This window comes from Pteropus medius, unplaced genomic scaffold (assembly GCF_902729225.1).
Source record: "Pteropus medius unplaced genomic scaffold, Ma_sr-lr_union100, whole genome shotgun sequence".
NCBI lineage: Eukaryota > Metazoa > Chordata > Mammalia > Chiroptera > Pteropodidae > Pteropus > Pteropus medius.
This window is the reverse complement of record NW_024342473.1, coordinates 1,315,251-1,329,382: the sequence shown is the minus strand read 5'-3', so window position 1 is coordinate 1,329,382 and position 14,132 is coordinate 1,315,251. Positions and strand designations below refer to the sequence as shown.

Sequence of the window (14,132 nt, the reverse complement as noted above, 5' to 3'; positions counted from 1 at the left end):
ACACTTACTTAGTGATCTTCTCACAGCTGGGACTTGAACCCAGATTTCCTAACTCTCTGAGCAGAGCTCTTAATCTTCTATGATGTTCTCCTATATAAATCTCCAATTTACCAACAAAACAGCCTCTGAAGAGTATATATTTGAAGAATTCCTCTTTTAAATAAATAACATTTTTAGTTCTCCATATGTGGGGTTATTATGGAAATCAGGTCACAATGATGCAAACATTGCAATGTCTTCGGGACCCAGTGTCCCAGGGCAATGACAAAATTATTGGCCTCTTTATAGAAATGCAAGCACAAAGGTCTGAAAACACAATAATCTCTTGTAAATTCTTCCTTCTTTCAAAATCAGTCACTGTCATAACCTGACAATAATCTGCCTGAAAACAGCTGCCAAGTTAAAAATTTAGCTCTTGCCAAAATAAATGTCATTTATTTAAACTGTTAATGATAAGCACATTTAAATAACTTAATTTTCAAATCTCTTCAGAGGAACCACCATAAAAATATGTCCCAGACCAGATATGTGTATCATAATTGACTATAAGCACTTCAAACTATAGTTATATAGTTAACAAGTGCTAACTAATCTACATCAGGGCCACAGATATTTTAGACTACATTATAACATACCATGGAAAATCAGAGTGTTTCATACTTTTACCCTTAGCTTAGCCTCTTAACTCGCTGTATTTTGACTAGCTGTTGTGTATGGACTATTTTTCTGTGACATAAAATAAATCCCTGTGATTTATTTTTGTTTGCAATAAGGTAGGTAGAAGAGGACTTTTTTCCAGCCAAGCCAAAGCTTGGGTTTAAACCAATATCTTGGTCCTCTTTCCTCAGATTATAGCTGAAGAATGTCATTTGAGGTCGGTGAAAATTTTTGAGCTCAATGCATAAATCTCGGTGTAGACAAAGCCTAGTGTTTGAGTAACCACCGGGGGCATCATGCTGTACAGGGTGATTTCAGAGGTACTAGAAGGTTCTTGTGACTTTAAGTTTCCTGAGGCATTAATAAATTGGAGATTAATTTTTGCATATTTTATTAAAAAATAAAAAATCCTGATGAGAATATTCAACTGTATCAGCTCTTTAGATCTTAGTATGAATGAGTTTGTTAGTATTATCATGAGTGTAAATTATAGAGCGGAGGAAGAAGGTCATGACAAGAATCTGAGCTTCAATGTTCATTCATCATGGGTAAAAGAAGGAACATGACAAAGGGTAAAAGTAAGGAAGCCCAGGCAGAAAGAAAGTCTTGGGAGTTCTTCGAAGATTCATTTCAACTACTTCACAGTTTTACCATGTACCAGAGAAGCTATTCTTTAAATAGTCTTTCTACTTCTTTCTTGGTACCAGATCATACCTTTCTTCTGTTCACTATTCTTAGGAATATGGTTTGTCACCAAGAGGCATCTTGACAATATTTTGACTTTTAGAAACCATTCATTCATTCACTTAGGGTGTATTTACTGAATAGCTACTGTGTGTAAGGAATTAGTCAAGCCGTATCTGTATGTACAGTTTAGACTGGAAAGTTCATCTGCGACCTTGTCAAAGTTTAAGGGTTTGGTGCTGTGTCTTTGGTAGTCCATGTGACCCAACAGTGTATCTCAGCCTCAGAAGCTGATGTCATTGTTTTGGGTGCTCTTGGGCTACAGATACTTTCAACCTAAAGAGCATGTTCAGAATAAAAGATGACATGAAGACCATTGAGTTTTGTCAGATCCCCTACCATAAAAGTCCTTCCTTTAAAATAAAGACAAAATGCAAAAGAGAAGAGTGTAGTTTGGTTTTATTATTTGACTTGCTATATGATTTATGGTTTATTATTATGTATTATTTGAGTTGGCTAAGATGTCTTTAAAGACTTCTATAAATTTTTTTTAAAAACTACATTAATTCAGTAAAATAAGTGCCTCTGTAGGAAAGTAGTCAAAAGAGTTCGTACTTTTTATTGCAATCTGATTTTGTCTGATATCTATCGGGCGCAGTAAGTAACTGACTGAAAATAACCCCTATCCTGAGGAGGAGTGCCAGAATCTCATTTGCCTGGTGTGTTCACTTTCCCCTAGAGGCCCTTCCTTTCTTGTTTTCAGAAATTCTGTCAAAACACTTCAAGCAAAAGGAAAGGTTTCATTTTCCTGATAAGTATGTGGGGCAATAATGAAAGCTTTCTCATTTAATAATAAGCATTCAAAAGATTTAAAATTAATAAAGCTGTTCAAAATTCCTAGCCTGTTTAAATTGTTATTTTTTTTTAATTCGAATTTCATTTCATTTGGATGGGATTTGTCAAGTATTTTATATTTCTATATATTTATTGCTTTAATAGAACCACTCACTAAAGAAAGCTCTCTGCTGCCAAAAGCCCATCAATGGGGAAATGGTCAAAGAAAGATGAGCACGTCTGTCCTGTGGAATATGACGCAGCCATTTAAGCAATGGTGTACCTTCAGTATTGATGTTGGGCAGATTCCAAGATAGAGTGTCAAGTACAGGGAACAGCTCACAGTATAGTATACATGATATAGTCTTATTCTCCCCTACCCCATGGATATAGGACATGTGGGTAAAGAACTTAAAATGTTTATTTTATGTATCTTTCTGTCCTTTTCTCCTCCTCCCTTCATAAACTGGTCTTGCTTTCATATTAAATTAGTAAAGTAAGAGAAGTACAATGAAATGACATATCCCCTAAACCCCCACTCCCCATCTTCTGGCCAAATCTGTGCTAATGTTGTCTGTTATTCATCTATACTCTGTTTATGAGACTTTGCACACAGATTCTGTGGATCATTTGTAGACAAAGGTATCTCCTTCAAGGTTTGGATGTAAGCTGGCTGTAGAGCACGTACTCATTCTTCTGTAGTACAGATAATTGGCTTTATTCAGGCAGGATGAAAAGAGCTACTCTAGGTAAGAAGCTTAGATGGAGATGAAGTGAGCAACCTGACTAGTCGGGGAGCCACCAAGATGCATGCAGGGTGTCACATGAGAGGACAACATTCAGATTGCTAAATGAGATTTACGCTTTCAAACAAGGCCTGGCCTCTGTCTACTGAGATTCAAACAAAGGTCCTATCTCTATTCAAAAGACGGGAAAGCTGATGCAAGCACCATGTTTTATCTCCAGAGGGGAGCAGAAACTGCTCTTAGATATCTCTCATGTGGCTCCATGTTCACACCTCCTGTATGTTCCTTAGACAGAGCCTCCAGCACCTCCTCCGGGCTGCATGCTGATGCCCACACCAAGAGAAGAAACTATTCTTCTAATGTTTTCCCTTCAGTCAGATAACAAATATAGATGAACAAGGGACTAACAGTTTCTGCCTTGAGTTTGTTTTATGTGTAAAGTGGGGTTATTAATGACTATATGTGCTTGAACATCCTTGGTGACCCTGAACTTGCCACCTTGGTTCTGTTTATACATAGACTTATGTAGTACATAAGTGTATGACATAGTGAATAAGAATGAGGCTTTTTAAGCTGGAGAAGACTGGTTTACAGTGCAGACTTTGCCTCCTGTTTACTAAATCACCTTAGGGGAGTTATTTAATCTTTTTGAGCCTCTATAAAATGAGAATAATAAATTGTATATTATGAGGCTATTTTAGAATAAAGTGAGCTAATATATGTAAAGGAATTAGTTCAGTGCCTGATAAACTGATAAGCACTTCATATATGATAGTTAATATTTGTGTGTATGTGTCATATGAAGGTACAGCTATTTGAGGCCATTTTGTCCTAAAAAGGCCAGCAATATTGTATGATACAAACCTCATATTTGTATTACACACCTCTAATTATCTGCTTACATTGAGCCAGAATCTGCTTCTTTATAACTTCTATCTCTAGATTAAGGTGCTGCTCTTAGGGACCACACACAATAAACACAATTTTCATTTGTCCAGTTGGAACATTTCCAAAAAGAGAATAACAAATAAGTTACACAATAAAAGACCGTTTTCTGGTCTGTGCAACCACTATACTGCTTGTGCCAGTTATTAAGGTCTTGTTTGTCAAGTCTATACTACTTTGCTATCCCGGTTTCTCCCTGTCCATCTGGCTTCTTATTAGGCTCTGCCATTAGGGGGAGACTGCAAGGGTGGAGGAGGAAGGACACACCTTTTCATGTTTCTTCCTATAAACTTCCTATTTACATCTACATTATCCCAGCTAATTCTGTGAGTTCGATTAAGTACCAGAGCTCATTGCCACCTTACCTAACTCAGGTATGCTGGTTGAACTGCTAGTCAGTGATAACTGGTCCTCAGGGTCTGTCTGTACCAGTATTTGTTAAATACCCACTATGTGCATTGTATTTGCATATATTATCTTATTGAATTCTTATATTAACCCTGCAAGATAGGTGTTCTCTTCACATTACAGGTGAGGAAATGGGCTGAGGAGTTAAGTGGCTTGCACAGGTCACCAAGCTAGCTGTGTCTGAGCTGAGAGTCAAATGTAGGTCTACCTGGCTGCCCGACATGAGCTCTTTCTGCCACTCCATGCACTCTGGGGCTCTTTTCCTGTGCCACACTGCCTCTTTTCCTTGTGTGGTTAGTTTGACCATCTAAAAGTGTTCTTTTCTTCACATGTTGGGCAGCCCAGCCCCAGAAGGACTGCTGTCTTCTGTTCATGTTGCCTGCATGCCAGATGCTCCCCCCACCCCCATCAGCCAGAATTTTGTGTGTTTGCCTCTGCCTCCTCAGAGGCACTAGAATTTGTCTCTGTTCTGTTTGTAATGCATACAGGACTGGGCTATTAATCATGCAACAGGCCAGGCTGCATAGCACCTCTGGAATAATGAATTGCCGAGCTCCTGCCAAAATGAGTCACACCATGGCCACTAAGGAAACTTATCTCTCCCTGACTCTCCTCATCTTGTTCCTCCCCCTTCTTTTTCTCGTCTCCTGTGATCTGTCTTGCCAGTTGTAATTGGAACATTTTCTCCTGTATTTAAGTTCTGAAGTGTCTTTGGGACTTGCTAATGCGGCCAAAGGCTTAAACAAGGCCTGTCAAGGACGTTTATTGCTCTCTAGCATGGGCAGTTAAGCATAGCTTACAAGCAGCTCTGGGTATATATGGCCAGGAATATAAATGTTCCTTTTGGAAAACAAGAGAACCCCAGAAAAAAAAAATGATCCTAGGGATGCTTCAATGAGGTCTTAAAGAAGAAACAATTTCTAGCCTGATCTTATGACAGAGGATGCACAGGAGTGGGGATGGTGTGACCTTTGGTTTGAAGGAGTTGATTGCGGGGTTTGGGGAGAGCTGCCTGAGAGGGGATCTGAGGTGCTGTGAACTGAATAAAGGAAACATCTCTCTTCACTGACCCTTCCTGCTTCCTACGGGGTAAATCCAGGAATCACCTAACAATTGTGACCTCTCCACTTCCCTACTGTCAAAATATGCTTATGCTTCCTCAAATTTTTGCCACAGACATATCAATAAGGAATGCTTTTGGCTGTACTTAAGTTTTTTACGTCATCAAGAGTCCAGGGGGAAGCAGTTCAAGGTTGGTATAGTGGCTTATTGATGTCTTTAAAACCCAGGCTCCTACCTTTCTGCCCTGCCATCATTAATTTGTTGACTTATTGCCTCATGTTTGCAAGATGGATGCTATAGCTCCAGATATCATGTTTTTATTCAAGGCATTAAGAAATAGGGAAGAGTTATCAAGACATCAGCTGTACTTGAAACTTATTTCAGGAAAATCAAAAGCTTTCTTAGAGGCTCCCAGAAGATGTTTGCCTATGTCTCATTGACCACAACTATGTCACATTCTTAATTGTCATCCTTAGCTATAGGAAAGTGTAGACAAACAAGTTTAGCTTTCCTATAATCTGAAATGGAGGCAGCAAGGGAAATGGGGTTGAAAATGTCTGTTGGGTTAGCCAACAAACAGTATCTGCCACAATCAAATAGAAGGAAATCATAGAAGACTAAATTGGGCAGGCTAAGGCAGTCTCACCTAATTGTAGAGGAGAAGGAAATTAATATTCTTGAGCATGCTCTGTGCTATATTTTGTGCTAGGCAGCATGCTGCATACCTACATATACATGTCACAGTTACTTCCATTGTATATTTGAGAAAGCTAAGCTCTGAGCAGTATTCTGCCTGTAGTTAATTTAGGAGTCTGGATTTGAATCCCTGTCTGTCCGACTTATAAAACAATTAATGTTGCCTCTAGGAAGTTGAAGCCAATTTCTTAGCATTGGTTTTTGGAGTGCCTTACTGAGTTACATGTAGACAAAGTAGGAATCTATCTGAAAGAATTATTTTATGGGCCCAAGATTTTTTTTTTTTTTTTTTTTTAAAGAGAGTAGTTAGGTCTTTCTGTTGTGATGACAGTTCAAAGAGAACTGGCCTAGGAGGTGGGACACCCAGCTCTGTTGAAAACCTGGTGCTGAGTTGCTCTGTGACTTTGGGTAAGTCATTTCTCCTCATCTATAAATGAAATGTTGGAATAGATAGTCTACCAAGAATCTAATAGCTTCAGGACACTTAGGTTCTGCTCCAGTCTCTCATGCATCTTTCATTTGTTCATTCATTCAAGAAATATTGATTAACAATGCTAGGCACTGTTCTAGGTACTTGGAATATACCAGTCAACAAAACAAAGTTGCCTGTCCTCGTGGAACTCATGTTCTAGTGTGTGTAAATTGGTGGCAGGAGGTGCAAACAATGAACAAAACATAATAAATTAGTGATAAGTAAGTTACACAGTTGTTAGAAGGGGATCAGTTCTCTGGGGGACAAAAGTGGGAAGTGGGGAAGAGGACTGGCAGTGCTCAGGGAGAGGTTCAGTGGTCCTCACTGAGAACAAGGCATCTGAACAAAGACTTTATGGAGGGGAGGGAGTCAGCCTTCACATATTTGGGGTTGGTGCTGCAGGCAGAGGGCGTAAGTAGAGCAAAGACCCAAAGGCAGAAGTTGGCCTGAGCTTTCTGAGAATTTTCTGGAGCCCTTTTTACTCCACAGTCATCATTTCCTTTCACATGCATTGGTTTTCAAACCAGCTCAAGCTTCCTAGACTTGAAGGCCATTTAAATTTGACCCAGGTGTAGCAGGTAGGGACGTAGAACCAGGCTGCCGCCTTCATATTTCCATCTCATTTCACACCACAGAAACACTCGATTCCTAGGGATGTTGAGGAAATCGTGGTAGAACTGCCAAGGTCTGGAGATACTGGAATCTTACCACAAAAATACAACCCACCATTTCCAGACTATTCTTACTGCGCTTCCTGTTTAATGCCTACTGCACAGTGAGTGACTCAGTGTTTTCATCCTGTTCCCAAATGATCGTCTGTGTCACTCAACTATAAAACCTCAGGTACGAGAGAGCTGTGTTTTTATTTTTATCAGTTACTGCTCCTGAGCCAACCTGTGGTAGGTGGACTGAGCCTTCCTGATCTTGGATTCCCGCCAAGCGTCAGAGTCTGTGGCGGAAGACGGCCGTTGGGGCTGCAAAAACGGTGCGTGTGTGTGTATGTGTGTGTGTGTGATAACTTTAAATACATCTTGAAATATTACAAAGAGAAGGGACAAGAGTTGCCTTCCTGAGTTGTGTTTCATGCAGAGAAGTTACTTGGAGTCTGAAGACAGTGGTATTATGCAGATGTGTTGTTATCTTCAGTTGAGCTGAGAACTTGTAACATTTATGTGAACAGGTTGATGGGCTCATGAACTGGGCTTAGTCTGGGATTAACGTGGGCCCCAACCACCTACTCTAAGGTAGTTTGCACTTAGGCAAGAGGCTAGACCCTCTGGAAAGCTCCTTCCAAATTGTACGAGTCTCTGTCCAAATACTGAACAGGCCTGGGTGTCACTCACAGGATTTTGAGAAGTTTAGTTCTAGGAGGTGGCTCCGCATGGATTTCATAGTTATCTTGCAGATACATCTCTTTTTCATGTGACCTTGACATTTGTTTGATGTGAATAGCAAGGAAACAACTCAGGTCTCTGTAATCTGAGTGAGGTTGCAGGTAAGAATTTGGAATAACATACAAAATGCAGGATATATTTAAAATGAAAGGAGGATAAGAGTCTTCATCAGAATCTTGTACAATTGAGCCAAATTTCACATTGTGATCTTCTACTAATCTACTGGGAAGCTGAAGAAGCAAGTACCTTTTTGCCTTTCCTAACCTGGTTTTCCCCATCTCAAGTCGCTCTCTCCTATGCAATATTTAGAGACTACTAAGCCATAGACAGAGAGCAGGGAGAAACATATTGTTAGAGATTGCACAGGTTGAGGTTGAGGTGCTAGCCTGGAAAATTCTGATAAGAGCATCAAAGTCAGTCTAAGTATAAGAATATAAGGTTACAGGATCTCTATTCACATTTTAGTCTACTTACAAGAAAGAAGATATTGTTCATTCAGTCCAAAAATGTATCATGTACCTACTACTGTGCCCGGCTCTTTTCCAAGCACTAGCAATACCTCAGTAAACACTACCATCCAAAAGTTTCCCTGTCCTCATTTCATTTGGTTAAACCACATAAATGCCATTTTTCTAGGTTAAAGACAGTTGTCTATAAATAGGCATCTACTACACGAGCCAGCCATTCCATTCATAGGTATTTACTTAGAAAGGCATGCGTTCATACAAAGACTTGTACATGTATGTTTGTAGCAGCTTTATGTGTAATAGCCCAGGTGGAAGCCATCCAAATGTCCATCAAGTAAATGGATAAACAAACTAGTATATAATGGGACACTATTCAGCAATAAAAAGCAATGAAGTACTGATACACGCTACAATATGGATGAACTCTACATGCATTATGCTAAGTTAAAGAAACCAGATGACTTCATTTACATAAAACTTTTGAAGATGCAGACTAATCCATAGTGATAGAAAACAGATCAGTGGTTGCCTTGGAACAGGAGCTGGGATTGGGGACAAGGAGGACAGGAGGGAGAGACTACAGTGGAGCAAGCGAGATATTTTGGGGGTAATGGATGTGTTTACTGTCTTGACTGTTAATGATGGTTTCACAGGTGTATATGCATGTCACACGTTTTCAACTGTGCACTTTAAACATGCAAAGTTAATTATATGACAATTATACCTCGATAACTGTGAAAAACGGTTGAATAGCAGCAATGGTTCAAACAGTAGATAAATTTTTGTGATGAATTAATTTTTAAAACTTTATAGTCATTTTTCATACATTTTTAAAAACTCACCGCATACATGTCAGGCACTGTGAAAGGTACTGTCAGTGAAAGTGAACGAGGCTGTTTCTGCTTTAAAGCTCAGCGGGCAAAATAGGTTTGTAAAGAGAGAACTGAATGAGTGGCTTTCCTGCAGGCAGTTCTGAAGCAATTACCAGGTCTAACCAACTTGTCCTTTGTTGACTGCATTTATGCATGTGTGTGTGCCTTCCCTCTTTTTCAGAGTGACTTATGGTCTTTGGGAATCACTGCTATCGAGATGGCAGAAGGCGCTCCCCGTAAGTACCTTCCTCTGGGTGACATCTGTTGCTGGTCTGCTCTGCGGGTGCTGAAGCTTGTTTGCCAGGAGTTGCAGTAGCTTTGCTTCTGCTACACTGAGCCCTGCATGGATTCAAGCTGCATATTTAGAAAGCAGAGTCATCTTAGATCAACCAGGAATCCATTCATTTCAGAGTGGTGTGAGGATCTTGTATTTATGAGGAGGGAAAGAAAAAGAAAAAGAAAGCAAACTTTAGGGAGTCTTGTTTGTTTTACTGATTTAGTGTGTAATTTATTCCCAAACTATTCTTCACTTAACATAAAAGTAGGACCAACCCACAAAGACAGTAAATTCTAACTTAATAAAAATTCAAAGTTGATTTTCAGGGCATAGGTTATACAAACATTTGTACTCAACTGCTTTCACTCCTGTTAAAATACTGATGTTTAGATTTTTAGGTTTTCCTACTTATTTCAGACAGAGTGGCCAGGGCTCTGGCTATCTGGAGAACTCCTCAAATTCTTTGAGCCTGGAATATTGACACTGCAGAGTACTTCTACCAGCCCTGTGGTGGCCATGAGCATGTGCCTCGCAGATTTCCATGCAGGAAGCGCAGCTGACCAAGGGCCTAGCTGCTGCGATGGCACTGAGGTTGCACCTCCCAAGGGCCACTCCCCTTCAGAGACCGAGCATGGCAGGGATATAAGGTGGACCCCGTCCTAGAATGCAGGGTTCCTTTATAGGCACCGTTCACTCCTCAGGTTCACTCTTCAGTTTCCTTAGACTGCAGGAGAGGCTAGCACACTTCCACCTACTCATTCTCCCTCCCGCCTTCGCTCCAGTCAGACGTGTGCAGCGCTCCGATGACTCTCCCAGCCTTCCCTGGCTCCCCCCCATTCCTATGAGGCAGGAGTTTCCCCTTCTTGTATTTAATACCACCTTGGTATCTGCTTTTCAGAAACCCCTTATTTGGATGACAAGTCGTTAAGCTCAGATGACTTTTTCCCTTCAAGTCATCAGTTTTCTTATTTCTCACTCTAGAGTTGACAGAATTTGTCTGTAGAATGACTGATTTGGAGTCTTTGTTGACAAAATTCCCCTCATCCACAATGCTAATAGGCATTTGTGAATTATAAAAATAATACATTGCAGTCTTAAAACTCTATTATTCTTGATGAGTAGTCGAGGGGGCTAAAAATAAGCCTTTACCCACAGAATTTTTTAGCTTTTAGGGAAAATATATTCTTATTTTAGGCACAAAGGAAAAGGTACTCCCAGATGTTTGAAAAGTAAACTAGTGAAATATTTTGATTAAAAGAAGAATGTTTGAGTGCTTTTACTATAAATGATAATGTTGTATTTACAAGTTGAGATATTTGTATAACTTTCCTGCCAGATTTCATTTGCCTTAATCCTCTGGTCTTCCTGGGGCCAGGAAACAAATCAAAACAAAAATACCTATCATGGAACCTGAAAACCCATTTAGGATATTTGGAAATATAGAGAGAAAAACAGAGAGAGGTATCTGGTCTAGTCCTTTGTACTCCAAAAATATATGTGAATAAGATTGCATTTGTATGAGCCTTCAGTGTATAAGAAATAGACCATGGATTATCAAATATCTTTTTTTGATGACTTAGGCTTTTACTAATTAACTTTGTTTCCTTAAATATGAAGCAAACGTAAAAGTGTCAACAATATCTAGCTGACACTTGTTTTATTTCATGAGACTGCCATAATAGCATATCAGATGGAAGCTTTGCGATCTTCTAACTGACACTACTCGCTTGTCATGGGTGAACTCGGAGAGCTGTTTGGCAGCATCGGCGGCACAGCTAGGATGGGCTTGGCATGGGTTTGGCTTTCTGACTGGAGCTGGCCTTTGTTTTGGTGTTTTGCAGCTCTCTGTGACATGCACCCAATGAGAGCCCTCTTCCTCATCCCTCGGAACCCAGCACCCCGGCTGAAGTCTAAGAAGTGGTGAGTTTGCTCTTCAGTGTTTCACAGGTTCAAAGGCAGGGTTTTCCTGTGATTCTTTTTTTGGATTAACTCAAATACTTAGGTCCTGCTGACAGGATTGGACTGTATACACTAAGACTTGGTGAGCTATTTTCCGTATGTGTCATTCATCTTAAAATACACATTGAGTACTGTAATCGCCCCCTCTTATCTGTAGTTTCACTTTCTGCAGTTTCAGTCACCCATGGTCAGCTGCTATCCACAAATATTAAATTTCCCCAACCATCGACATCATCATGGCTCGATGATCCAGGATCATTCAAAGCAGCTGATCCACCTTCTGACATACTGTCAGATCAGGAGCAGCCCAAGGCTACACCATAGTGCCCACATCATTCACTTAGGCGTTGTATCATCTCGCATCATCACAAGAAGAGTGCCTAGTGTTTTGTTTGACCAGCCACATGCTATGTTTCCAAAATATTTGTATTCATTCTAACTTTTAAAGATCGTGTGATTGAGCATAACATTTAGATGTCTGGCCTTTTGTGCAAAGGTGCTACACACTACTCCCTTTTAGGGTAAGAGATTGTCCTCCTGCCCCAGTCTCAAAATGTTCTTTTAAGAGAGAGTGACTACATTCACATAACTTTTAGTACAGTATATCGTTGTAATGGTTTATTATTATTAATCTTTTACTGTGCCTAATTTATAAATGAAACTTTACCATAGGTACGTATATATGGGAAAGAACATAATGTATATAGGGTTCTGTCCTATCTGCGGTTTCAGGCATCCACTGGGGGTCTTGGAATATACCCCCTGTGGATAAAGGGAGACGACTGTGTTTGCCCAGCAGAACTTTATCCCCACATCTTCAAGGTAAGGAGCTATTAGCTAAAACGGGTAGTGGAACCCAAGTAATAACATGGAAGCTCTTTAATTTATAACCCCAAATAATATTTTTTTCTGGCAGCACAGAACATCTCATCAGAGATGGCGATAGTTCAGAGAGTCAGCCCGTTAGATTGGCTGACTTTTCTTCTGTTTCTTAAAACAATAATTCTCTAAGTGCACACACACCTGGTAGTATGTGAGATGATTTCACAGGTCTGTGCATGAACATTTGTAATTTTGGAGTTTTCTATTGCTATCTCTTTAGGGTAGATGATACTGGCCTCTTATTTGGGGTAGTGATATAACCTTCCCATTTAATAAACTTTTTCACATAAAAAAGTGACTTAATTTAAAGAAAAATGCTAAATGAATACTAGCATGAGTGGTGTAAGGGAATGGAGAAAATTGTGTCAGTAGTGTATGATTGTCTGAAGTTTGGGAAACAGAGTTCTACAGGTTAGGCCAGAAGTTGGACTTCTGACATTTTTGTGTACTTGTATCAGGGTCTTTGCTCCTTATAATAAAAAAATCATTGCTCCGTCCATTACCCCTGTGGATATGGTGTACGCTTCTTGATACATTCTTGAACCTCTGATTCCCCTTATATGGGGGCTAATTCCTGGACCACCTGTAACCTCCTATGCTTTTCCAGAGACATACAGTTAGGGCATGAAAGAACAAGACTCCTCTGCCCTTAATGATCAGGTCCTTGACTGGGGCCCCTCCTATTTCTCACCCCCTACCCACTGCTTCACCCTCCACCATACAGAGAGCAGTCTTGATTAATACCAGTCATCTAGGAATGGCATAGCAACCCTGGTGAAACAAGAGAAAGCCACACTGCACCGAGAGAGGGGAGGAGACGGCCAGAAGCGACAGCAGCCTTGGAGTTGCCAAGGCCTGCACAAGGAGAGACTGAGAGTTGCTATTGGTAACAAGAGGCAGAGCATTCCCCACTCCTCTTTCTCTCTCTGGAGGGTCACAGTTGTGCGAGACGATTATTTTCTCCCCAGCAACAGCCTTCCATTGGGCACCAGCACAGCCTGTGAACGCTGGGCGCCCAGAGGCCCGGCTTCCTCCTTTCTCCCTGGAACAGACTCCTGGGGAGAGGAGTCAGCTCAGTTCTGGAAGTGTCAGTGGCACTACAAAGCACTCTGCTAGGTTTCTGCTTGTTCTTCATGCCAAGTCACTCCCCGTGGGGCCTACTGTAGACAGTGGGCTTCTCTTACCCTGTGGCCTTCTTCTGTCCCTGCACTGCTGCTGGACAGATGTTTCCACTTTCCCACAGAGGACAAATGGTCCATTTATTTACATGTATGTTTTGTTTGGCCAACCACACTCCATGTTTCAGAAATATTTGTATTCACTGACAACTTTTAAAAATCATGTGATTGAGCATAACATTTAGATGTCCGGCCTTTTGTGCAAAGGTGCGACACTACTCCCTTTTAGGGTAAGAGATTGTTCTCCCGCCCCAGTTGCCACCTCTCCCCAGCACTGAAGCTGGAGTAGGTTGGTTACCGCACTTGTCCTGTTTCTTCTTAACCCAGGGCTGCACCACCTTTGTATGACCTGTCTGGCTCCTCAGAAAACTGAGGGAACAGACCCTATACTATGGTTTCAGTTTTTATTGACCCCGTTCCGAAGAGATCAACTGCACACTGACCTTGTTAAAGAAATACAGACTTTGGAGAAAATACAGCCTGACTTTTCTGCCTCCAACCTTTGACAGTAAAAACTTATTCTGATAATGCTGCAGGGCCTGGATGAGTCTGGGAGCAGGGACGAGGCCAAGGTCATTTCATGTCATCCAGTCTCCTTG

General features: G+C 40.7%; 1 protein-coding gene across 4 annotated transcripts in view; it reads left to right on the top strand.

Annotated features, from left to right (window-relative positions):
* The window catches only part of TNIK (TRAF2 and NCK interacting kinase), a 348,429-nt gene that overhangs the window by 234,609 nt on the left and 99,688 nt on the right, over positions 1 to 14,132 (top strand). For all 4 annotated transcript variants that reach the window (XM_039865032.1, XM_039865029.1, XM_039865028.1 and 1 more), the window contains 2 exons: positions 9,419 to 9,473; positions 11,356 to 11,434. In XM_039865032.1, the coding sequence (XP_039720966.1) occupies positions 9,419 to 9,473; positions 11,356 to 11,434 (134 nt within the window). The remainder of the gene's footprint in view (positions 1 to 9,418; positions 9,474 to 11,355; positions 11,435 to 14,132) is intronic.